This window comes from Ascidiella aspersa, chromosome 7 (assembly GCF_963924565.1).
Source record: "Ascidiella aspersa chromosome 7, kaAscAspe10.2, whole genome shotgun sequence".
NCBI classification, from domain to species: Eukaryota; Metazoa; Chordata; class Ascidiacea; order Phlebobranchia; family Ascidiidae; genus Ascidiella; species Ascidiella aspersa.
The window spans coordinates 9,063,779-9,091,149 of record NC_139453.1 but is presented as its reverse complement, the minus strand read 5'-3'; the positions used below and the strand labels follow the sequence as shown (position 1 = coordinate 9,091,149).

The 27,371-nt window shown below is 36.7% G+C and overlaps 3 protein-coding genes across 5 annotated transcripts in view; 1 reads left to right on the top strand and 2 right to left on the bottom strand.

Moving 5' to 3' along the window:
* Nucleotides 1-27,371, top strand: part of LOC146137598 (uncharacterized) — a 135,285-nt gene that overhangs the window by 95,028 nt on the left and 12,886 nt on the right. The window contains exon 15 of the mRNA XM_083394393.1: nucleotides 17,812-17,826. Within this exon, the coding sequence (XP_083250519.1) occupies nucleotides 17,812-17,826 (15 nt within the window). The remainder of the gene's footprint in view (nucleotides 1-17,811; nucleotides 17,827-27,371) is intronic.
* LOC146137601 (uncharacterized) lies at nucleotides 112-10,296 on the bottom strand. Its single transcript, XM_083394258.1, has 11 exons — nucleotides 9,977-10,296; nucleotides 8,924-9,109; nucleotides 8,122-8,321; nucleotides 5,897-6,054; nucleotides 5,327-5,418; nucleotides 3,949-4,007; nucleotides 3,465-3,503; nucleotides 2,445-2,595; nucleotides 1,528-1,627; nucleotides 1,296-1,455; nucleotides 112-275 (listed from the first exon to the last, which is right to left on the bottom strand). Exons 1-11 carry the CDS (start codon nucleotides 10,257-10,259, stop codon nucleotides 138-140), a joined length of 1,566 nt encoding a protein of 521 aa, XP_083250384.1. The 5' UTR covers nucleotides 10,260-10,296; the 3' UTR covers nucleotides 112-137.
* On the bottom strand, nucleotides 10,296-26,059 carry LOC146137600 (uncharacterized). Of its 3 annotated transcripts, XM_083394260.1 has the most exons (8): nucleotides 22,998-23,052; nucleotides 14,840-22,010; nucleotides 14,264-14,439; nucleotides 13,808-13,968; nucleotides 13,390-13,475; nucleotides 12,461-12,587; nucleotides 11,954-12,063; nucleotides 10,296-11,291 (listed from the first exon to the last, which is right to left on the bottom strand). In XM_083394260.1, the coding sequence occupies exons 2-8, from the start codon at nucleotides 15,309-15,311 to the stop codon at nucleotides 11,077-11,079; spliced, it is 1,347 nt and encodes a 448-aa protein (XP_083250386.1). In that variant the 5' UTR covers nucleotides 15,312-22,010; nucleotides 22,998-23,052; the 3' UTR covers nucleotides 10,296-11,076. The 3 variants fall into 3 exon arrangements, with proteins under 3 accessions (XP_083250386.1, XP_083250385.1, XP_083250387.1); XM_083394259.1 differs by having other exon boundaries at nucleotides 14,840-26,059; XM_083394261.1 differs by lacking the exon at nucleotides 11,954-12,063 and having other exon boundaries at nucleotides 14,840-26,059.

The window sequence follows — 27,371 nt, the reverse complement described above, 5'->3', positions numbered from 1 at the left end:
TGATCAATTATACAGCACCAATTAATTTTTTACAGCACCAGCACGAGCTCATGTAAAGCCACTTTCATGCACCACAAAGATTCATGGTAAAAACAATATTCATCATTAAATCCCGCCAACCGATCGCATACTTGGGGCTACCACGATCGGTTGGCAGCAAAACAGGGATCGGGGTCGGGTTGAAATCCATCCGATTCTTCGTCTTCGACAAAACGATTCAAGACTGACTTGTCCAGCTGGAGTTTCTTCTCATTGTTGCGATGGCATGCGGAAGCCTGGACATGTTAAATATGGTTTAGAAGAGTATTCCAAATCAACTCTGTTTTCCTTTCCGCCCACTTGAAAAACATTATGTTCTCGTGGCCTAATTTTGCCTAACTTTTTTACCCATCGGTCAAAGGCGAATCAAGGTTTGCGGTTTTGGTGATTGGTAATAAAGTTTTACAGAGATGACGTTAAAAACTTATGAAGTGTCGACATAAAACAATTAATCTTATAGGAAACCTTATTCTCAAACGAAGCTGTTCTCATATGCAACTGGGGAGTCTGATAGGCAGAAGCGCTAACAAATCATTTAGTTGGTAAAAATGAGCAAACTTTTAATTTGGTGTATATGAGAATTGGGTTGAAAATGATAGCTTTAATTAAGGAAAATTATATTAAAAACAAAAAAGATTTGCGCGCTAAAAATGCAACCACATAGTGAAAGTTGCAAAATGTATAGTGTGTTACTATAGGGCAGGGGGCATGACCTGGTGCAAATTCCTGAAACCCCATGTTGGCGGCCAAATTTAACAGAGAGTTTATCTGGGTTTACAAAAATGTGTGTTGGCAACATAATGAAACAAAAGTACAATTTATGCCCCAATGCAAAATCAGTAGATTTTAACGTTACTAGTGTTCACGGAATGCAAAAGTTAGAGCTTCTATTTGCCACACTAAAATTAAAAAATTTAAGTGTAACTCGTTTAGACCATAACTTGAAAACGGTCCTGAATGGGGCCGCGCTACTTATTTTAAAGTCTCAAGTTGGCCTATATTAATTTAAAACGAAGTGTTACATATTCATATTATATATATAACGTAATTTAGGACTTTATACATCTAAACGCGAAATCCTAACGAAACACAGTACAGCTTCCGCGGGACGCAATATTTTAATTGCTACATCACGGTTGTAAGAGTTTTACAATATGATTATTCTTTAATACCATCTACTAAGAGGTATTTCGTTTTTTAGTTTTATTACAACTTAATGGCGAAGAAAAACAGCGCTGTCATATTCCAACATTTACCTCAAAAACCTGCTTTTGCATTCCAGAGGAGCCGACAGTCTCGGTGTGAACTTTCTGGGTGGTTTGAACTGGTTCCGGTATCTTTTCATTGGAAGGTTCTGTGGCCTTGGCGTTTGCCCTGACAAAATCGATGCCTTTGCGTTTCTTGAGAAAATCACAGCTATAAAAATATACAAGGAAAACAGTTACAAGGCGACATATTCCACAGTTTATACATTCGTTCATTTCTTACTGCGCAGACATCTCGGCATGCCTTATCCAAGGGTCATCAAACTTGTCCCAGACCTGCACTTGGCTAGAACAGTAGAAGCATTCGTGAAGCTCCTCTTTTTCTGAAAAACAGAATTAATTTATATAGAAAACCTGTTCGGTAGATGGTTGGAGGTTTTTGTTTAAAGAGAACAGTATATCTAGCAAAGCGTATTGGTGATAACTATAGGGATGTCTGATACTTTCTTTTTTCTATATTTCTATATTCTGGGGAAAGGTTCGGCCGTTTAAAGCCTGCCGAATAATATCATTGCTTTGACCGGCCATGTTGATAAAATTAAAACTTGCAAACCAATTGTGTTCTAAGTTGTTCAGCCAAAATTTGCCTTAGCGCTATTTGTAACGCATTGCGACTTGATTGTTAATTAGCGAACGCCACCCATGATCAAAGTGCACAAACAAAGTGCACAAAAGATCAAAGTGCACAGACTAATCGGTTTTGGATCGGCATTATACAGTCTGCTAAGTGTTTATTTTGATGTACCTGTTGAATCTTTTTTTTTAATAAAATAACAATATGAACTAAAGTTAAAGGAAGACTCTAGTTTAGAATTTGGTAATTCCAACTCTAATCAAAATTGAAAAAAATCTGAAAAGCTGTAAGTTTAATTCTAATCTAATTTTTTAAAATCCAGTTGTCTAAAGCGGGCCTATGGTTTTGCTATGACCACGAATCTGGAAAGTATAGTGTTCAACAAAATTCAATTTACCAATCTTAACTGCTTTTCTAGAAGTTTTCTTAAGCTTTTCTAGAAGTTTCCATCCAACTTTTGACGAGTACTAATACTATATCGAAAATATCGTCATATGGCTTAATCCGGCGTAAGTAATGTATATAGTTTTACAGTTTTTTGTAGAACATCACCAAAGGTGGTATACCGTTGTAGAAGTAACCCGAATCCACAAGCCGTTTAATAAAGTCCGGCGGCCATCCCGGGTTTTCACTGTAGCTTGCTTTTCTGGCGGTTTTCTCAACAAAGTTGTGCGATTTCGGCTCCTGGCAGGGAAACATGCGATGTTGCAGATCATCCTAATGAAAATTAGACGGAAATTTGTGAGCCGGCAACCAATGATTGTCTCGTCTGCGATTCATTTTTACCCGCCGTGCGCAGTCAAAGTTAACATAGCCATGCACGGCTCCACCGAAACAGCAGGACACACGGCAAACTACTGTAATGGTAAACCATATAATTCTTTAAAACGTGGAATATTCAGTAAAGTTCATATACGAGTGGTTCTTAAACTTTTTGAAATATATAAAAAATCGCGGCACATTTTCTACAAAAGAAAGTCGATTGGAAAAATTTATTCTACAAACTTGAATTTGATGTTGGCCATATTGCGAGTTAAAAGGTAAATGCCACATCATTACCAGGTGTCTAACAGACAACGTGCATTTAAGTCTCGCATGCTTTGTTTGTCGTTTTATAAAGTCAGGCTTCAATAGTTTTAGGGACACCTGAGAATCTCTCGAGGCTCACAAATGTAGCACAGCACACATAGTTAACGAACCACTGCCGTATGTAACAAAAACATGCAACAGTGCCGTTTACAGTGCGAACCCACAATTAACACGAAATATAGCCAAATCGGTGCTGTCGTGAAAATTATTTGCAAAACAATAGGTTTGTCACGACAGCTTTTAAATAGTGACGTAACATTTGAATTCCTCCATCCGCTTAAAAGAACGCTAAAAGACAAAACAAAATATAAGCAAAACTGAGTCCGACGGGCACTTGCAAAACAATAAAACATAAATATATTTTTCGTTGATTTAACAAATTGGTCAGAAACAGTTATAGTTTAAGACCCATAAAGATATCATTAACCAATAATTTTGTTATTACGCAAAACTAGGGTAAAGTTTAAAATATAAGATCAATTGAAAGAAAGTTTAACCTGGTCAATGTCTTCATCACTGCTTTGATCTTCTTCGTCCTGTAAGTTTTAATGGATTACCATTTTAAAAATATTCTTTTAAAGAAGTCTAATTTTGCCAAAGAAATTTATTGATTCGAGATTAAAACAATTACATGATTACATTTAATTGCAGTTCGCACTGAAATTAAAGCGTTTCAAAACGGTATTAAAAGTGTTAATAGCTTTATCAAAAATAAAATCAAAAACAACTTACTTTGTTTCAATATCTTATTACCTGTGTTTTTTTTTCGACGACTATGTGAAAACCCGACACAACTTTAACATTTAACCTTATCAATTTACAGGTCATTTCTAGCATAGCTGAAAAAGAAAACGTAAAAGTAAGGTTATTTCGTTCGTAAACACAGCATTTACGTTATAGTTTGTACGATGTGTTGGGATAGTAGTTACAAATGTGATTTACCAAAGTTTTTTTCTATTCTGTAGCATATATCGAACTTACCAAAATAACCTCCGAGCCGCTGGTATGACGCTCTTTTGATTCAGTCGCTTCTGAAGGTACTGTTGCATAAAAAAAAACAGATGGGAATTTTATTTGTATGTCATATTTGTGTTATCTTACAAATTTAACTGCAAGATAAGTATACGTTCTTAAAGCGTATAAATCAGGGGCGGGCAACTTCTCCGGTCGGCGGGCCAAATGGGAAAATAAACTACTTGGCGGGCCGGATTAGGTACTGTCAAAGCTGGAATGTTTTGGCGCATAATTGCGGCTAAAGTTGTACTATTTAAACACGGCAACACTTTTATTGCACATCAAACATACTGCTTTCTTCCCGAAGTAAAAAATGAACTAAGTACAGAACTTGGTAAACCAAAAATCATTATGTTTGAATGTTATAAAATAACAATATTTCGCTACTAAAAGCATCAATACTAATCATGTAGCCTATTAAATATATTCATCTTATAACATCCAAACATTCTTTCTGATTGATGTGCATCATAATTGTTTGATGAGATAGGGACTGATGATCCCCCAGTGTGACGTTGCTTGTACTAACAAAATGTGCAAGTATTGGCGCATGGTTGTTTCTCGACTCGCTCCTCTCTGAGCCTGCATAGCTCAGTTGGTAGAGCGATGGTCCCGGCTTGCCAGGAGGTCGAGAGTTCGAACCTCACTGCAGGCCAGTTGTTTTTCTGGCTTGCTGTGCTTGCATCATAGATCGACAGATTCGGCGAGTCTGCGATGACTTTTCGGTGCATAATTGTTTGAGTTTGTCATTTGAAACAAAATTTTGATTATTGCCGACTTGAGTGAAGAAGTATTTTTGCATCCAATCCTTGTTAAATTCGCGACACTCTTCGTCAAACTTACGTTTCTTGGTAAATCCATGGGAAAATATTTATTGTAAATTCTAAATATAATGTCAACACAAAACAAAGAACAAAGGAATAACTATTATTTGTGGCGGAATGTGGCCGCGGGCCACAACCCGAAACTGTCTGCGGGCCACTCAAAATCCCGTCGCGGGCCGGACGCGGCCCGTGGGTCGTATGTATGTTGGTATAAATAAACGAATCCCCGACGACAAAATAGGACGAAGTTAATAAAACAGTAATACAAAAATAAAATCAAGAAACTAAAGTTTTACCATTATAGCAAAGAGATATACACCTGACTGTTACAGTGCAAAATGTACCCAATATAGCTTATAGTTTTAAGCCGTGTTGCAGTCAAAAAGGTGCAACGAAAGTATTTATAAGAAAATACTGTGGACCCTAGGGATTCTAAATTAGCAGTTATGAAGTTCTGCCCTAGACAAACATTGTCAGACTCAAAAGATTGGTCGACGCATTTTGATTTTTTTTCAACTTACTAGTTTTCTCGATTGGTGGTCTACAGGGGTTACCGGGTTTATGCAAATCCTTGTCCGATGTAGCCTCGTTGTAGTTGGCTGTGTGTCCACATCTATGAGATACAAAAGATATTAGCAGATAACCAAAACCCGAATCTGCACAAGCAACGTGTTCTGATTAAGCTGAAAAAAAGAAATAGAAAACATTTTATATTTATCTCAATCAAAATAATGTTATTAAAGTAAAACGCTTCGAAGAAATCTATATTAAAAATAGAAATTATAAAAAAAAAGATTCTTTCCTAGCATGGGTTGAATTAAACTGTATAACACAGGCCTACAAAGCATGAATCGCTTCTTAAAATAAACAGAACTATATCTCTATACGATACAAAAAATCAAACATCTATACGAAAAACAAACAAGTAGTCAAAGGCCAAAATATTGTTTAAATCAGGGCATTCGATAAAGCCTAACCCTTTGTTTTTTTTCTTTTTGTGCTTTGGTCTTTTCCCGGTACCACTAAACGCGGTTGCGCTAATATGACCATATTTATTTAGTCTGTTACAATAGAGTCACAGTTCGACATACTTCGCACAGATGACCTCTGAACCCTGACCCGAGTAGTATACGGACTGCTTGACCAAAGACTCGACATCAACCCGACCAAGGTTAGGATGACCGTGAAAACTCAACCTCAGAAAATATTCGCTAAGGCGATCGACTCCCATGGGATGCAGGGACATTTGCTGTTAAATATATGGAAATTAACTTTTTTGTTTTTTGAAAAAAGGACAAAAGCAAAAAATAATGGCGTTTATACTAGAGGTCATAGACACCTTAAATAGAAGGACTAGTAACTCGCACTCTCGGTTTACGAAACTTGGGTCCCAATCATAGACAACTTAAATAGATATGGTCCCAATATTTTATGTTATTATCTCATCTGAACGTCGCTAATAACATGAACAGACTACTCGCATTATGCTGTTAAACGCACTTGCCTCCTGGAATTTCAAAATGCGATTATTAGTAATATTTGGAAGTGTGACATGTATTTATTATGAAGGTTAAAAATATTATACTTTATTATCCATTGCCCCCAGCGGCGTATCCAGGGGGGTTGGGGCTCTTGCCCCTTGCAGGTGGCGAAAGGCGTGCTTGTAATTTAGCGCTAGTTCCGTTCATGGAACTTAGGAAACTACGCTGCTGATAGTCGAATTATGTATGTTTCTACCACAATTAATCTCACATATTTCACGGTCTTCGTTTTTTTTTTCGCTTGAAGTTAACGATTGCACACTGTGATTTCGCAGCTGGCGCCTGACAGGATTGTCGACGACGCACGTGTTCGCTTTGCGTCTAAAGGTTCGCTTTTACTGGTCGTTCTTTGGCTGTTTCTGATTAGTTTTATTCATGAACGTCAGACGGAAGATAGGGGAATTCCCTAAGTTGAAAATTTGGGACCCCCCTTTTTGATTTTCTGGTACGACCCTGATAAAAAACTTAGTTCAGATCAACTCAAGAAAATCCTGGAAGCTCTAGTAGCGGAAAGTGGTAGTATAATTTTTTGTATAGGTGATAAATGTAATTCAAATGTTGCAGGTAATGGTAAATTACATGGCCCTGGTACAGTCTTCATTGACGCTATAACTTCTTATGCTTTCCTCGTTTTTGACTACGTTTATTCTTTTAAAAATATAAGAATTAACTTGATAACGGTGCATGTTAAGGAACTTTCTTTCACAAAAGATGGAAACACGTATATTGCACGATGGAAGGACATAGAAGCACTGTACAATGAAGCCCTCTACTAAAAACTGAACAAGTATCTTTAGAATGCCAACAAGTAGTTTGATTACTCATTTCTACAAATTTCATTATGCTGAGTCCCTTGAAATAACATTGTTCTAGCAATTTTTACCTAAAAATGTTAAATATATATTGTAGAAAAATTAACTTTGAATTGTGTTATTTCATAATTAACTAAGTTGTTCGTCTAAGATATATTTCTTTTGAACTATCCAGGCTAAACTGTCCATGTATAAATTTTAATTCAGTCACAGGGTAACATACTGTGTGTTTCAGTTGTTTAAAGGAGAAAATATGCAATAAGTTGAGTGATTTTGCGCTATTTTTATGTGATTTGACCTTTAAATGACCTTCAGATGACCTCGTAGAAGATTAAAAGTATGAAAAAGTAATTCCTCACCCTTCAAAAACCCGCAAGAGTCACCAGAATGAAGGTTCTACCATGTATTTGACACAAATTATGGTGGGACCCAAGTTACAACTTGGGACCCAAGTTTCAGATACCGAGCATAGAAGATACCAGTCCTTTTATTTAAGGTGTCTATGCTAGAGGTAGTAGGCCCTATATTTTTTTATTTTTTCGTTGACAAAGTATAGTTACAATAAGGACAATTAAAAAAAATACGTTTCACCGTGGTTGTTAACAGGTAATTTTGAAATAACTTAAGTCAACTCCAGCCATTTGAGATAAACTTATTTCCAAGTCAATTTTTAAATAAATACCAAGTCAAGTCTCAGACAAGTTGTAATTGGACTAAGTCAAACTGTGGGCCGCGAGTTACTTCTGAATAGCTTAGTGTTATCATGTAGTTGTGGGACGCGTGATAGCTGTCCAAAGTGTACATTCATTGCACTTTGTTTTAAAGATATATGTGGCTTAGAATTTTTAAATTGGCCAAGCGTGGGCCGCGACAAAAAAGTTTGCCGATCACTGGGCTAAGTCAATTTCAAGTCATTGACTTAAGTGACTATACAACACTGAATTTCTGCAACTAGTCTATTACCCTTTTGTCGATTGTTTTTGTTCTAATCATTATTCCGTCTCCTTCCATGATTTCTTGTATCGTCCTTAACGCTAAATCTTCATTATTGATTTTGCACTGGTGTTTAAATTTGTGGTAGAGGTATTCGTAGCCAAGCAGGCAAAGGCACTTTACTAAGCCATCTGCGTCGACCCTTGCTCGTTTGTCATCGTCGAGAAATTCTAAATAAAAAGAGAGTTCAGATTTTTAAAATAAAAGTTAAATAAAATTGTAGATGTTGTATACATGTCGGTGTTAAATAAGCTTGTATATGTGAAGCACAGCAGGGCCACGGTATTGCACTATAATTGGCTAGCCTTAAAATTTAGCGCGACACACAGGCTTCTGAAACGTCTTCTAAACTTATATACACTGAAATCAATCAAAAACAGATGGATAAAACTAAACCGAATGAGCATGAAAGAGAAATCGCCTCGCCCTTACAAGTATAAATGAACTTTTTTATTCAGTTGTTGAAACCCTGTTTTTATGTTTGCATTGTTCTTATTATTTTTAAAGGTTGATAAAGCAAGTTCGAGAAAATTAATTTATCCTCGATATCTTATCAAAATGTTTGACTTTAATTGAGTGTCAGAACAGTCTGGCTATAAATTTACAAATAGATAAGACATTCGCTTATTGTAATCATTAAACGCTAAGACCACCAAAATATTCGTTCGGGTTTCGGGCACATGCAAAACTTTTTTATATTTATTATTTTTTCTTTTATTAATATATTTTATTTATTTATTTTTATATAGAAGTATTTTTTTTTAAGCGTTACCTTGGCACTTCTCCCACAAGGATTTCCGTATTTGAAGGGTCAATTTTTCCAGCTTGTCGTGATCGAGGTAAGTCTTGAAGAGGGTCTCCAGAAACAGCAACTGGTGTTCGTTAAGAAGAAGACAAACCATCTGCCACACGGTGTCGCCCTCTGAAAATCTAGGCCCGACTTGAAACTCCTCCCAACCTGAAACGAACACCACTGGTTGTTGGCGAAATAATCATGCTAAACCGTATGTTTCAGACAACCAAAAAAGGCCCAGCCTTCATACGAAACAAGAAATAATTATAAGAAAAAAACATTAAATATGAAAGAGGTTTAACATTTTATCTGGTGGTCTCCTAATTACATTTTGAAATAACGAGGACGCCATTATTTGAGAAATCGCCGTACAATAATTACTTTTTAAATCCGTACTTATTGCGAAGTCGGTTAAAAACAACCCAAGCCCATGTCACAAAATTCGGATCCTGGTCGAGTCAGACTCTAAAACGTGTATTCAACCCAATTTTAGATATTCAGAAATCCACTCACACTAGGGATGACATGTAACTCACTCGCCCTCAATACGTTGTTGGAAAATATTCAACAATATGATAATCCACCTGTACAATTTACAGTTTGCGGCCTTTTATTTAAATTTTATACTGCGTAAGTACCCGCCATACTTCTTACTCAAGCCAAATAAACCGACTCTGTCGAGTACCGCGTCCCAAATCCGACTCGGACCCCGACTCCGCCACCCTGCTTTTTCTACATAGGCAGTCGAATGATTTACTGAGATGTATGTGCTTAAGCTGTTGTAATTTATAAGTGAATGAATTCAAAAGATGACGCGGACCCCATAAAACTTTTTCACGGACCGTAGATTGAGAAACACTGATCAATAGAACGTGATTTTCCTTACAAATAAGCGTTACTTAAACTAAACATCTTGTAATCGTTTCGCTTAAACTGATATTAAACACTATATATTCAATCTATTTTATGCTTTAACGTGATTTTAAACACCATTGAAAAATGTAATGAAGGTATCGCTTTATATAATACAACCTTGTCCAACTACTATGTGAACAGCCGCCGCAAACAAGTTGCCGGAAAAGCTGCTATTGTTTTCCCTTCTCGTGATTCGCTCGTAAGCCCTCCTGCATTTAGGGAAAAGCTCGGCTATAAATTGACGTCTTCGCTCGAGCGACCCCTGCTGGCCGCTATTATAGATGTTTGATGACGTCATCATGCTGCTGAACGATCTTAGCGTCAGTTTTTGAACTTCGCGGACGTATTTCTTGGTCTGTTGTCTTTGTTTCACGACCACGTTGGTTAGCACAGCTGACATTATTATTTAAAGAATCAAAAAACCTATGTGAAGACCCTGAAACAAAAGGTTTAAGTTAGAAAATAGTAAAACAAACGCACTACAAGTACATCAGCAATGAAAAGACTGCCTAAAAATACGAAAATAAAATGACTGTCTATATATTTGGCATACAAATGGCGTGGAAAGGATGTTTAACCGTGAAATTTGATGGGCATTACTTTTTTCAAAGTACGCCAATCTACATGAGGTAGCAGGTAACATATAAAATACACAAAAATAGAGAAAAATGTATAATGTTTATGTGAGTTCGCTTATCTACAAATGCAATAAAAAACTGAAGCACCTTAAGTAATGTAAAATAGAACAGTCAGGAAATACAAACATCACAGTGTTTAAGTGTGCGATATGCAATACGTTACGGTTGATGTTTTTTATTTGTTGAAGAATGGAATCTTTACAAGTATACCGTGCGCGATATGCTACTTCATACTGTAGAGGTGCACCAACTGCGACAACAAAGTCTTTTATGCAAATTTGCAATTATGCACCTCGGTGATTTTTATACATCAGGATACATTTGGCAAAAAATACGTTTTTTTCCTTTTAACGAAAGGCGCTTACGCGAAGAAAATCCGGAGGCATGCAACGCAACAACTCATCTCGGTTTCATAATAAGTGTGCAGCTTTGGCGTAGCAGGATGCGATGCATTTGTGCAAAACTTACGGTAAATAAATAGCGTAAAATCCGTCAGACGCCTTGTGTAAGGTAAGATGTCAATAAAGGCAACTCGCTATGGCAGGATCAAGGAGACTGATTAAACATAACGCTTGTGGGTCAAACCAAGGGCGTAACGCAATAACGATGTAATACACTGTTGCCGCACTGCGGGCATATCAGCTGCGCGATACCAACGTCAAACGAGTTGAGGCAAGGTACGCAAAACAGAATGTGACTGCAAGGCACGAACATGATGGTGGCCAAGCGCTGTCGACAGATGGTGCACTGCGAGTCGAAAATTCGTCGCATTTCGCCGTCCGAAATCCGCCGATCTAAAAGCAGACGAATGAGTGAAGCTAAAGACGCATTAGAACACAGTTCAAAACCAAGTCTTTCGGCTCTTTTTCGTGGTGCTACACAGCTGCTTTTCTATTTTGATAAATACATCCCTAGAGTGAAGGGGTGGTGAACCATTGACCTATCACAGAATTTCAGTGACCCGCATGTCTTTTAAATAAAGCCAACACATATTCAACTAGCTCAATATAGAATAAAGTTTTTAGTAAATACTTGTAGTGGGGTATTGTTGAAAAGCATACTACGAATTTATTTTTTACAGTGTGATACTCTTAAATTAGGTCAAAACCATCACAAAATATTTGCAGAAGCTTTGTAAACGATGTTTCGCTCGTTATATTCGTACATCAATTTCCACAATTTATTACCCGGAATCGCCTGGGCCAAATTTAAGTGCTGTATGTGTCAAGCTAAACCGCAATGACCGTTTGTGATTTTTTAAGGATTAATGTTCTTATGTGACCAATGCAATAAAAAGGTTTTGACATGCCTGGCATAGGGCCTTAGAACAAGCGCCGCATGACATTTATTATAACATAATTAATACGATTATTACGACTGCCTCATGGCCTTTTGCTCAATGAAAAAGTTGAAATAAGTTTTTTTAATTTATATTCAAGTTGCGCCCGCATAATACCGAGGGGTACGTTGAAAGCCCTTCCACTGCTAAACTCGCAGCCGTCCTGGTGAAACTTTGCCAGTCGATTGTTGTTTCCATAGTCATGAATCGACGATGACTTGCAGCAGCTATGTAACAAACAATATAGATCTAACTATATTACATGGTTGAAGTAAATTGTTGGAAATTACGGTTTTGTTACACATTTGGGCTAATCTATTATTTCCTTCCAATTTAAAGCTTTTGAGTTCGTATTGCAGTTCGTTTGTTATCACTGGTAGTAAATAAGAAACTCTATTGGGGATGGGGATTATTCTGAAATTGAAATGCGATTGTTCCGGGGAATTAATCTAAATTCAAGAAAAATTGTAGTTGTATTAGTTAGTATGGTTTAGTATGATTGGTCAATATTCACATATTATTTTATTCTACAAAAGTAACGAATTTCAATTTGCCAACTTAAGAATCATCGGCATTAAAGTAACTTGTCTCTGTACATTACTGGTCTTAGTACATTAAACTCACATGTAGCAAATGACCTGCTTTCCATCTTCACTGCTAAAAAGCCCGTTGTTAGCGCAAGTGGCAGCAATTCTCTGATTCGAAGGCGAAACATTCCGGAATGTTGTAATCCTGAACGATTCTCTCGATTCTGTAACAGACAATGTATCGTATAGCCACTATTCGATTGTTGGTGAAGGGTCATGGGTCACTTGCCCGAGCTTTTGTAAACAATTAACAGAATGAAACCACATCATTAGGTTGTAATTATTATTTTTTGTTGGGGCGTCCTTGTGTAGTCATAGGCGTAGCCAAGGGGGAGGGGAAATACAGGGGCCATGGCCTCTCCCAGATTAAATAAATATTGTACTCTTTATAACTTGTTTTGTAGCATTTATGTGCAGTACCAGTAGTACTGTATCACGTTAAAAACCATGAAGTTATTACGGTAGTACTGTATCACACCAGTCGATTACAGGCATGCCATACCTTCAATTGTTACGTTAAAAACGATGAAGTTATTACGTTTCCTATACTTATTAATACAGTTTTACTACTTTATAGGTAGTAATTTTTGTTTTGTATTTTAAATGTTTTTTGAGTATTGCGTTAAAACACTCAGTCAGTTGCTGCACAAAACGGTTTGCTGGCATACTTATATGTGTTCGATACGGCAGTTCATACAATGGCAAAACCTAAACAAGAAAAGTTCAAACTTTTTGCCACCCCCCCCCAAATTTTTGGGTGGCTACGCCACTGTGTGCAACAGTACATTGATCGAGTTTTATTCGGAAACATTTGGCATTGCTTTAATGTTAAGTAAGTCAAAGGTTTTCGTGATGTAAAGGCCGTGGTTTTTGTAGGCAGGGTGTTTATACATTTCAGAACCTTTTTTTGATGGCCTTGTATGAATCTATATTGTTTCTAACGTTAGGTCGAAGTGGCCTTAATACCTTGAACGCGCTGACATCCCCTTGCGTGAAACTTGTAACTCTGTGGGTTATCACGAAGCTGTAGATCACTAGATTGACGTCCACACCTAAAATAACATAGCAAACTTTCTCATAATTGTTTTAAAATGCGCTTTATGTTAACAGTGTCAAACATTTCAACTTCACATGGTGATGAAAAAATCCTTGTTTAATGACTTCTGTACTTTGATGAATGCTATTATGTGGTGATTAACCAGGGATTTATTTCTTAAAGAAAAAAGTAGTTTGCGTTCACAGCATACTTCGTAAACTATCTTCTTCAACTAAAATTTGTTTAAAAACGCACAGTTCGCAAAACTGGGTCAAACCAGTAATGGTAATCACTTTTAAACCTGTTAGCAAGTGTATTCTTTGTGAATACGCTTAACAGTCTTCTCACCTTGTGCAACCTATTTCGTCTTTAAAGCAGGTCGACACAAAGTTACTTAGCGCCAGCTCTTCGCCACACAACGCCGACTCTTTGGGGTACTTAAGAAACGTCAGAAGGCGAAATGTCAGTCGGGATGCGTTGTCGATGTGGTTTAAAGGGTGCATGTTCAGCTGTCAATACGACACGGTGAAATGTCAAACGATATAGTTTAAGCTCCGAAATTTGACTATGTGTACAAGTTCGTACTTATGTACATATTACTTCGAGTCTATTTCTGGTGGTTTTACTTTACCACACTGGTCTCATCGGACCAAAAAAACATTAACAAATGAACCGAGGGAGCAGTGTGAAAAAATTGTTTTCAAAAATTGACGCTTGTGGTATTTAGTTTTGGCGTGGTTATAACAATACTAACACATTTGAAGGCAGATACTAGTGCTAACTCAACTGAATGTAAAACCTTACCCGATAGTTTCGCTTCTTTCGTATCGTAAAGAAGAGATCAGCGAATCTTGCCAGTCGTGGCTGACCGGAAAGAATCTGGCGTATCTGCTCGACTAGTTCGTTGTCTTCAAGCAAAAGGCAGGTCATAGCAATGCACTGAAACCGATCTGCTGTGTAGGACTCGCCGCGTCGCAGGTCTGCAACAAATGAAACGTGAATGCCAGAATATTTTCTTGAAAATGTCATCATCACCAACCATAACGAATAAATAGTGCTTTTATCCAGATTTAGAAAACATTAAATTTTAGTCAAAAGGTTTCTAGTAGATTTTAAAGCTCTTCAAGCACTAAATTATTTAATTGAAAAGTGATCGGAAGGCTGCACAAAATTTTTAGTACGGTATCCACTGTTTCGCTGTTATTGTTGATTAAATTATAATACTGTTAATATAAATAATGACATTTTTGATTAAATTGGAATGTAATAAGGCGAAGAATCCACATGCGTATACTGTAAACTGGCCCTGCTAAAGTAGTATTGAACAACGATTAAGTTATAGTTATACTCATAACGTTATACCGATTAGTCCTTAGTTACCTTGCGACGCCACCTGTTGCAGCAAATGGGTTTTGACCACGTTCACTTTGAAGCTCCAATTGACCGACCCGTAAGCATCTGTGCGTTCGTACATGCCCTTGCCAAACAAGTAGCCACCCTCGCTCAAAAGAAAGCAGCAGAGCTGAAATTTGCCGAGATACTGGACACCGGTCGCGTGATATTGCATGTCCTCGTCAAATTCGCCGGTCGTGAGTTGGAAAACGGCGTGATACGCGGCCATGAGCCGATGATCGAACGACAGGTCGTTTCGTGAATTTTCGTGAGCCAGCTTCGTCATCTCCTTTGTGAGGCGAAAGTGATTCGCGCGAACGGAATCCAGCTTCCGGTCGTCTTTCAACTTGGCGGATATGACGTCAAAATGTGCGTTGTAAGCGCGATCAACCTTTGCCTCGATTTCCTTTGCATGACGCTTGATAATTGACTTGTTCTGTTCTCGGGCAGGCAAAAACATGGCGGTGTGATAACAGGGACTCACGCTTATCCCTACACCTGTACGCTCAACGGCAGTTAAAACAATAGTTAATAGTCGACCCGTTTTACATTCGCTTATAGTGTTGACCGGAAAAATCTTTCAGCAATCCTTTAACCTCGTTAATCGGCCGAAACAGATGAAGCGTTCAAATAAGAACAGCTAATAAAGATTACTGTTTTCTTATTCCATTTTTATCAAGTTGTGTTATGTTTGAGAGCTGCTTTTCATGTTAAATTTTTCTAACATAAACGATTTTCTAACGAGAACCTCTTCATCTCGTAAGAATACTTGAAAGCTAAAACAAAAATTAAAATCCAATCATTGCTGAAACAAATAGCGATTAGCAAAAGGTAACCTTTGGTACTAAAATATGTCTTTAAAAACAGTACTGACAATTTTGTGCGGAAATTATGTTTTGTTTTTCTTTATTGTACCACCACAAATAAAAATAGGTTTTCATGTTTTTAACAGAAAAAGCAACAGTGCTGAGGGTTGTTTTTATATGAGCTTCGTCGGATGGCAACCGACTTAATAGACTTGAGACTGTGGTTTCTGTTATTACACTATTTGTACACGTGATTCTATATTTAGAAAAACATTTAAATAAGTTTCCTAAACGCTAAAATGGAAATATAGGTTGTGTAAGGCCAATAAAATGATTTCTAATGTTTTACCAAGCGGTCGTCTTAATATTTAAAACAGGTTCCTCTGGCAATATATATTATTTTCTACCAACGTTTCGGCTTACTGAGTCTATTACGGTCGTCTTAATTTTAAATAAATTTTTCGGGGACAATATGATGGAATATGAGTAAACGTATTTTAATATAATATTCTGTTTTTGTTTTCTTAGTGCAATATTTGGTTTATATTAGTATTTCACAATCTACTCATACCAAACTCCATAAATAATATTTAAAAGCAAACCAATATGAGTTGAGACTTACAGAAAGATGAAAAACCAAGGCCAAGCTCGAAAATCACAACGTTGCCCAGGGCCTGTCAAATTCCCTTCAGTGTAAGTACCGATGTCACCATAAAGTGTATAGAGAGCTTACGACACTATTTCGATAGGGTGTTTCAAGATACAACAAGACAACGAAAGGCGTTGTGCAATTTCCCATTGGGTGTACTTTTATATGTTAGCTTATTTTACCGATAGGCAGTCAGTGATGTCAGTTACCTTTTGAATAAGTAGCCTTCAATAGCTAATATTCAGCTTAATTAGGCAAAACCTTACAACTTTTATCGTATCGTAGAACAGCTTCATATTAGCAAATCTTTATATTTTATCATTTGAAAATTGTTTGTTATATACGTAAATTTATTGGAAAATTGTTTGTCATACGTAAATTTATAAAAATAAAGGTGAGTGAGCTGTTTAGCTAGAAGATTTAAATTTTTACCAATTAAAACAGTATAGTCGCACTATATTTTTTTATTTGTTCCAATGTTGCAAACGAGTTAGTACTGTAGATCTGACTAAGCTTTGAATTTTAGGAGTTTTATATATTTCGAAAATCTGAATTTTGTTTGTATGAGTTTAGTTTTCATTTTTTTTATGAAAGTGTATTTAATAGCGAATGAATGTGCGTAGGAAATGTCTAATAATTCGTATGGAAATTTTAACCATAGAGATTTGTTTCGCTTAAAAGCTTAGGTGGCGAAATTAAATTAATTTTCAAATGTGCGAAATCAAAATAGCCCAAGTAACCTTAAAATATCAAAGTAAAAAAGGAACTGGAATAGTCAAACGGTACAGGGTTGTTCCTAAGCAAAAATTTACACTCGCCAGCCTGGCGAGCGGCTATCAATCAGCACAGGACGAAATAACACTCGCCAAATTTGTTGGCACGCCGTCTGCAAATTTACGTCCTAGCGCGGTCATTTCTTGGGTTATCGTTAACCTGTCTTATGGTTTCTAAACGTAAACATTAATTTTTATAAAAGTCTGGTCGTTTATTTCCAATGAAGCAGTGTACGCTTAAAACAATGTGTTTTTTTTGTTGCAATCTTTAGTGAAAAAATAACGCCATTTTTCTAAAAATGCTCGTGCTCGCGCTCTCGTTTTTCGTATTTTTATTTTCTGTGCTTGAAGGACGTTTCACCGCAGGTTGCTTCGCGCCACAAACAAAACGCCACATTTCACCTAATACCATAGTTACTGGTTGAACAGTAAATACTGACAAAATAGTCAAATTTACATCTAAACATTCATTCGAAAAGTTAACAACCACAAGCATCAGAGGTTCTTTGCTGCGACGCCCTATAGTGGGTCATTTCAATTGCCCAAGGGTGTCAGCAATGGTTCGGTTTGTATCTTAACATAATTCCCATAAAAAATAGTTTTATCCCATAAAAAATATTATTTTTTAAGCTTTGTCTTGGTTGACCGCTATTAACTTAAAAGATCGCAACACATGGTTACGTAGACTAATTGTTAATTCTCAGCTGTAGTTACACAAGTAGGCGACGAAAGATGACGTCTTTGATTGTTTGCCGGTAACGATTTTTGTTTTAAACGGGACAAAGAGTCTTTATTACGAGCTTCGAACGTGACTTCGATCAACCTTATTATTTGTGTAGTGTTGAATGTATTTGCGTCTTGGTGTTTAAGGAAATAACTGGCGCTAAGTAATATTTCGCTTAGTAATGGTGCTTAACACAAGTTGTCCTACACAAACGAATTAAATTTCTCGCCGAAGCCACTCGCCAGTCGGGCGAGTGAGTGTCAACCAGCACTCGCCAGGAGCGATTTGCACTCGCATTGGCGAGCGGGCAAGTGCTTAAGCCCAACCCTGCGGTATCATACTTTCAACGCGTTTGTTAAAATGCCTGCCGCGCTTCACAAAACGGATGTGCATGTGATATCAAAAGTGATGATTTTTCTCGATATAACCAAGATATTTGAAGGGAACTTAGTCTTTGTTCGCCGCTACGTCGCAATTTATAGATTGGTTTAGGTTTTAGTGGGACATACACAACAGTCGCTTTCATAGGGTCTGGACCGCTCGGTTATTCCCCGGAAAAAACAATCACCGAATTTTGTCGCAACACCTCACAAGCTTCGACTTATGATTTTACCAGCCTTTATATGAAATGTCGATTGGGATTAACCACCACATAAAGTTGGGCAAATGTTACTTTTGACCTGAATCAGCTAAACCCTGAATTTGCTGCAAGGGTTGTGCCAGTCATCATTTTAGATTAGACATTTCAAATAGACAAGTTTCCTAGTTTAAACGTTTTCTATCTGTCGTATTTCAAAGCTCATTTCTACCTGGCATTTCTAAATCACGTGACTGTGGCCAACTGCGATTGGTTGTTCTCAAGTGAAACGCTCGACTGACTTTGTCAATCTTGTAAAACTCGATATCTCCATACTTATAATTTCCTTTTATAAGATACGATGAAATACAATAAATACCCTTAAACTCTCTAGTGTAGGTAAAATTTACAAAATTATACAAGTGATATAAAATACTGTGCTAGGGGAAAAACCATAAGTTCTAACAAATAGTCGAGCATTCTCCATTATCGCTCGTTTTGAACAAACCTAACAACCAATAATACGGTAAATGCAATGGAGTAAACAAAACAAAAACAGTTCATTAATCCAAAATATCAAAGAATATATATCCGCACGTGGCGGTTCTGTTTTTTAACGTGATGTACCTGGCATGAGGGCAACATTAGGGGCTCACGGCTGTTACTTTTTGCAAGCCATTCGTTTTGCCTTAAAAGGCATATTTGTACTGTTTGTAAAAAATTGGACGTTGCTAACTTTTGTTAACGCTTTTCTTAGTACAAGGGTAACTGAATCTGCGCCAAATTTGTGACGTCTTCTTTTAAACTTGATGTTATTTCAATTTAAAAAAAAACTGTAATATTTTTGCGCTTGGTGCGACTAGACTTAGCTGCAGTTGTATATTGGCGGACAATTTCGCTCTAGAACAGCGGGTGTTTTATAAAATCATTTATTTTATGACGTTATTTCATGGCGCAACTTTGTGTCGTCCAGTCTAAAAATGTTATGCTACCCTGGTCCTTTTTATAGATTAAATGCAAATACGTTTTTAGTTATAAAGTTGCATTTGACGTACAAAAATAAAATTCATTGCGAATCCACTCAAAATCAAAACACCCAAGTGATGCTATTTTGCTCGTGGGGCTCACAATATAGCAACATTTCGTACTTCTAATTTGTAGACTGAGCCCAAATGGCAACTAGATAAGTTTTTAGCAAGAATATTCATCTGCCATTTATTTTAATACAATTTGCAATTGTTGCGTAACAAAGCAACATTAATATGCTATGGATGCTGATTTACATGATTTTATTCCCAATTAACATTTAAGAAAACCATACATATAAAACAACGTTCGGCATATTTTGCCAGTTTTAGATTTTACACAAGTGATTCTTTCAACTTCGACTCTTCGATGCAAAATACCATTTTGAAACCCGTACGGTAACTGGCAACGTTGTTGGCTATCGTACTGAGCAATAATTCGTATACCTACTGTTTCTAAAGCGCACATTTCCTAATTTCGCGTTGCAAATGTTTGATAATTGCTACCTTTTTTAATAGCTAACTATCTGTTGACTGCGAAGCGGTTAAATGAAACTATATAAGAACATCGTTCGAACATTTCAATGCTTAGCTATTTTATTACACACTGCAGAACTCTACATATTTGTTTTGAAGCTGTACTAGATTAAAATGAACTTATTCATGCAGTTCAACTATGAACCTTATAACCAAAGCATAAATTTAAACTAAACTATTTTAAAACGCCAGTAGGTGTGCTGACAACAAAGACACATGTACAACAAATTTGAAAACAAAACCTTTCCAAGGCATACAATAAAGAAAAATGTATTAGGGCAAAACTGTATGTACAACATTCGCTAAGAACGATCTTATGTCAATAGTTTTTTTTTTTCATTTCGAACACTGTGGTCGTTTACGTGGCAACGTAATTTCGTTCGCTGAGCTTTTCAGTTCTCGTTTTCTTAGCCTACAGGTTTTGGCTCGAGTAAGAAGCGTTTATATTAAGGGCACTATTCTGTAATTTTATCCATTAAAAAGAAGAATATGTTCTTGCAATGTAGTTTTAAAATAATTGCGGAGACTAGATAGGTATCAATGATAGAAATTAGTTTGTTAGTGACGTGATCTAGTGTTTTATAAAATTAGTAATGCCCTCGGATAGATGCTTGAAATCGTTTTGAGTTGTTTGGAATACAATGTAGTACATGTTTGTGTCAAAAATGATCAGTATGATAGAATATTTCGCATACAACGGTTTAATATTTAGAGCGTTTCACAGTCGCGAAGCTGCTATACGCGATTTCTGTCGAAATACGGGAGAGATTTTTAGGGGAATCACCGCGCGGTTCTCTCAAACGATTTCGGTTTTCCGTTTGAGACGCTTATCTTGCTCTAAAAACAATTCATTTTAAAAACCTCGTATTGGAAAAGTTTTTTTTTAATTATTTGCGCACCTGCATCGCTTGCATCAATTATAAGTTGACTATTTTTAGATGCCATTATAAAGAAACCTATAAAGACTATATACTGTAGACTGCGTAAATATAGTTTTGATTTTAGGAAAGCATTACATGCTGTAGCTTGACAATCGCTCACAAAACTCAAAACAAAGATGAGTATGTAAACTATAAACCGGCCGTCTGCTCGGGCCAAGAGCTCTTACCAAAAGCACCTAGGGTTAATTGCGCAACACTTGCCAAAATCAGTCAAGCGTTTTCATCTGGCGAGAACCAATCACAGTCGGTCTCACTTGAATGACGTAGGCGTGCTGGACAGAAATAAGAGTTCGATATGATGATACGTAACCTTTCTTGCCGCTGCCACGGGCGAGAGCCGTTTAACTTGCCACCTTTAATCGAGTCGCTATTTAAGCTAGGTTGCCCGAATATATACCTTTTGTCCTTTTCTCTCGATCTCCATCTCTCGCACAAAGTGTACCATCCAGCCGAAACTATCGTACGACATCTATCTGAATACTGTTACAAGCGATTACCCTTCGACAAACAAATTGCAATGGTTTACCACTTTGCATTAAACTATTAAGTTGAACACGTTTTTAACACAGGTGTTCGCCTATTTTGCAACAGCGGTGGGGCAACAGAACTCGTTTTGTAACATGATGCTATTGTTCAACTGTTCCGCTTTGGTATTTCGCCATTTAATGCCGTTGGTTTTAAAAGAGGGAAAGAAAACAGTTACTGCAACCCTAAAGGCCAAACTCACTGTATTTATCACGATTTTTCGCGGAAGAATGTTAGATAAACTAATTTTCCTGCCTAAAATTTGGTATATGTCGCAAGTTTAAGATGTCTGAAAATGATCGGGCTATCATAACCTTCAATTTAAGTTATTCGTCTTACATTTACGCAGTTTTAGGTGCAAGGGTTTGGACAGAAAATCGAATCAGTCAGCGACTCAACTTGAGCAAACGGCGACTCTATTGGATGGCGTTTAGAGGGTTGACAAACTTTCGTAAAGTTGAAATATTCGTTTTATGATGTCTGTAAATATTGTATGACGACGGAATTGTCAAAATCACATGGAGAAAGATTACAATTAAATACCGTTTTTTTAGTGCAGGATTACCTGGTGAGAAGTTCATAGAAATTGAGGTTTCTGTTAACTGCAAAAAAGAAATGACTGTTATTATCGCGCTTTTGAGCTGAAATAGAAAGTAATGTTTAAAAAAGGGGACGCAATGTTAATATGAAAAAGTCGGATTTTATTTGAACGAAGGAAAATGTCCAAATAATTACTTCTCTCTTAAGCCTGGCTACTTTGTCCGCGTGGCATGTTATATTCAAAATGTAAAACAGAATTGACTCATTGCGAGCTCTGTAAAACCATCTTTAAATATGCGACAATCTAGCAGCGCACCAACTGGGAAAGTACCCAAAAAACGTCCCCCCCGATTTGTGCGCTGTGTTTCGTATCCTTCGCTTGGTTTGCTTGCCTGGCTGTGCGTCAACGAAGTAACGCGCGAATAAAATGTTGCGCAATATTGTGCAATAATAACCTTAAATCAGTTTTCTATTTTACCTGAAAGATCACGAGTTATAGTTTGTATTGTTGACTTATTAGCTGTACGTGATGAATAACAACGTTTTACTGTTGTTTAGAGCGTTTCTTATTACGCTTTTCGAATGTACGATTTTGAAGTTTAGTTAGAATTGTAAAAAGCGGAACTCCATCGCCATTTTTAGTGACGTCAGCATTTTTGTTAGCCAATCACTGAGCTTAAGCCCTTAGCCAATCAGAATGCAAGAAATATGCTATTTTAGAAAACTTTGTGTTTGAGGCCTTTTAAGAAAAGTTGAAGAAAGATGGTTTTTAATACACTTTTTGGACCAAAAGGTTTATATACCGCGCGGTAGTTGTAAGCGATTTCGATTTCTGGTTAGCTTTCGAGATTTATCTTGCTTTGAAAACAATTCTTTTCAAAACCTCGTGTTGGAAAATTGATCTAATTTTCGGCGAACTTGTACATATAACCTCAACATCGCTTGCATAAATTATATTCCGACTATTTTTAGAAGCCATTATAAGGAAACGTATAAAGCCTATTTACTGTAAACTGCGTACATATAGTTTTGATTTTAGGAAACCATACCTTGCAATAGCTTGACAATCGCTCACAAAACTCAAAACAAAGATGAGTAAGTGAACTATATACCTGCGTCTGTTCAGCATAAACGCTCCCACCAAAAGCACCTAAGCGCAACACTTGCCAAAGTCAGTCAAGCGTTCACCCGGCGAGAACCAATCACATTCGGTCTCACTTGACTTACGTACAGGTATTGGACAGAAATGGACGTTGAATACATACGTTAATTGCAATTACCGAAATCCGTTTAAGATATTTATCTTGTTCGAACAATTTATAGCTCACTACAAGCATTTCTTACGAAATACAAAAATCCTGGCGTAAATAAAACTTTCTCAACATCAACCATTACCAATCATGTTCATAAACTGTCCGGTAATATTTTAATCATATTATTGTTATATCATTTAATCACATTAGGCCATTTGACTAGCTCACTAGCTGCTTGTAGTCGAATCGCTCCGAGTACAATAACATTTTTTCTCTTGCTCTCTCTCGCTTGCACCACGAAACATACGTAAGTGAGTATAGCTTTGAAGTTTTACGTTAAATATTTCCGGAGATATACAGGCCAGTAGAAATTATTGTATGTCGCGCTCAGCAAAATAATCTTCACAGCAATTACACTTTTTTCGAAAAATATCAATAAAACATTAATTAACACTTTGTGAATATTATACATTCAGTATTTTGCAAATAATAAGAGTTAGCCGGGATTTTAAAAAAAAAAATTTACATTGCATCTCGATGTTATCTCTTTAAAAAAAGTATTATTAGCTTTTTAACATATTTCTTAGCTTCGTTTTTATAATAGGAGTGTGTTAGCATTTTCTCGCCTTAGATTCGTAATTTTGACATAAAATTGACATCAATTGGTCGATAAATATGTCGATAATATTGTTTGGACATGGTATAGCGTCCTATTTGATCGAATTGATTAGGCGGTACAGGATAGCGCAGGTAACACTTTTTGCCAGTCGAGTCGAGCCGAGCCTGTCTGTTGTTAGATTGAATTCGGTGTTTGTTTTTTCGGGGAATTACCGAACGGTTCAGAACCTGACGAAGCTAGGATGGTTCAACTCAAAAATCGTATTTTTCGACGCAGCCTTAAGCGACGAACAGAATTCCATCAGAATGCTGTTACAAGCGACTACCCTTCGACAAACAAATTCCAATAGATTAACACATTGCACTAAGCTATTAAGTTGAACACATTTTTAACAAAGTTGTTCGCCAATTTGCGACAGCGGCGGGCAAACATGACTCTTTTGTAACATGATGCTATTGTTGAACAGTTCCGCTTTGGTGTTTCGCTCTTTATTGTCTTTGGTTTTGAAAACGGGAAATAAGACAGCTACAACAACCCTAAAGTGAAATTCTAGTTTGTGTTTCACCATCCCCAAAAGACTTATAAACTTACCTGTTGGCCAAACCAACTGTACTTGTCACATTTTTTGTAAAATAATGTTAGTTATTTTCCTACATAAATCTGTGTATTTGAGCACATGACTGAATGAGTGAATGTATATTTGTTACTAACGCAAGTTTACGATGGTTGAAAATGATCAAACTGACACAGCCTTCAATTTAACTTATTTGTCTTACATTTACGCAGTTTTAGTTGTAAGGGTTTGGACAGCCAATCGAATCACATAGCGACGTTTGCAGGGTTGACAAACTTTCGTAAAGTAGAAATATTCGGTCTGTATAGTATACGTAAAATATTTATTGTATGATGACGGGAATTGTCAATAGCTCATGGAGAAAGTTTAAATTGTTTAGCTTTTTTAAGGGCAGGATTGTCTGGTGAATTTTCGCAAAAGTCTAGGTTACTGTTAAGTGTAAACAAGAAGAGACTGCGACATTTTTATCGCAATTTATAGCTGAAACAGAAAGTAATATATTAAAAGGGGAAGCAACATAAGGAACAAAAAGTCGCATTTTACTTAAACAAAGGTCAGTTTCCAAATAATTAATTCTCTCTTGAGCCTATATAATTTGTGTGCGTCGTATGTTACACCAAATATATAAAACAGAAATAGCTCATTTTGAGCTTATGTAAAACGTCGTAATATTTTGTTTTTTTGTCCCCCAATCAAAGGTCCCTAGGGGCGCCAACTCATGAACTTCTTATGTGCACCTATACATACCACTCTACGTCATGTCTGAGAGTTGCAAATTTCTACGGTGTATACTTTTTATATAAAGCTTCGGACAATAATCGGTTTGAAACATACAATGACAACCAAAAAAGAATAACGGAAAAAACAAAATATGTCCCGAAAATAAATTTCGGCCCATATAATAAGCGACAATATACAGTACTCAGCGCGCTCATCACCTGGGAAAGTACCCAAAAAATAGTCCCATGGTTTATCCGTTGTGTTTCGTCTACTGCGCTTGGTTTATTTGCCTGACTGAATGTCGACAAAGTAACGCGCAAAAAAGATGTTGCGCAATATTGCGCAATAACCTAAATCCGTTTTACGTGAACGATAGCGAATAAGTTTGTGTTGTTAACTTATTAGTTATACGTGATAAATAAAAATGTTTACTGTTGTTTTGAGCATTTATTATTACGCGCTTTTCGAATGTACGATTTTGAAGTTTAGTTAGACTGGGAACGGCCGAACATCAAAAAGCGGAACTCCATCGCCATTTTTAGTGACGTCAGCATTTTTCTTAGCCAATCACTGAGCTTAAGCCCTTAGCCAATCAGAATGCCAGAAATATGCTATTTTAGAAAACTTTGTGTTTGAGGCCTTGTAAGAAAAGTGGAAGAAGGATCGTTTTCAATACACGTTTTGGACCAAAAGGTTTATATACTTTAAGGACAGCGACTTATCAGTATCAAACTGTATTATAGGTATTGCAACAATGTTGTTATAACAGAGGCGCAACATTTTCACATTTAGGCTTGATTATAAAAGCTTATAGCTTTAAGTTGTTTAAAATTCTGCGAATAGATTTTAAAAGGTTAAATAATGAACGCAAATGACAATTTATTTGCAGAAATTACAATGCATAACTATATAACCAATAAACAAAAATGCTAAAAATATATCAGGATTTTTCCGAAAAAAAAAACGTTTTAGCAGACATAATGAACGCAATGCAAAATAATCAGTTGTCTGATTTTCTCGTTTTTTCAAGCTGATTCTAAAAAAAGGTTAAAATTCAATTACTCGATAGAAACAGAAATTTTGCCCCTGTATTCGATTCACTAAAATTTCACATAATGTTTGAACAACACTTTCTTCATTGCTCGTGAACATCATGCACTTCTTTACCAAATAGTCTACTTTGATAATGAATTGCAAAGCCAAAAAGGTCAAGTAGATCGATTAGATCGACACCGCTGTACCTGCTTAACACCTGAAGATGCTAATTAATGCTCCGGCTATAAAAACTTAAAATCTTACAAATTGCGTCTCACGTTCGTATCGAATTGTCATATTCAATTTTGCTTTGCAATTCATTATCAAACTACATTACAGATCCGTGCATAATTCCCCAAAGTATTTTAGTTTTAACCGTTAAAACCGCAATTATATTTTTTGCCTTCCTGTTTAGTTTAAACCGCCATCTGGCTAACTCAACGAAATGTAATTGCTACAAAATACCAATCACTTTTGCGATACTTCTGATTTACCAGCTATGCGACCAAATGCTTGCTACCAAATAACTGGTCAAGTGACAGCTACAAAGGGTATAAGCTAAAACTAAGGGCCTAAATCCCTTGCACTCAACACTCTGGACGTATTTTGATTAGCCAATTCGAAAGTTGCTCAAGCGTTCACTCGCAGCGGGTGCCGACCAATAGGGACAGAGTTACGCCCCGCGAAATAAAATGACGCATGTTGTTTCGAAGTTGGCTGCTTATCTGTATTTAGCACAGTGTTGCAGCCATCTAACTGGCTTATTTTTAAAAACACAAGGCTCATACGATTATATTTGCAATTATATTTACAGTTGACATTCATTCTAGGACTGAATTAGTCGGTATAGATTGCTACTGTTCGCACTGGACATTTAAAAACTCACTTACGCTAATTTACAAAAACAACTTTTATTGCAATATAAAGCTCACTTCCATGTAGTTTATCTGTTTGCACCTGTATAGGTATCTATACATATTTATACAAGTCTTGGCGATAGTGGAAAGCAAAATAATTTGAAAATAATTTTATATCCGTCGATATTACGCGACAAGATCGCAAACTTTTTCTCTCGATTTCTCTTTTATAGGGGAACAGAAAGTGTGAAACGTCATAGCCGCGTCACACCACCTTAGCTTATTGACAAACGAACCTAGGATAGATGCCGGTACGACATACCTTGGCCTAGTCGTTCATTTAATTATTTTTTTTTTCGCGGTGT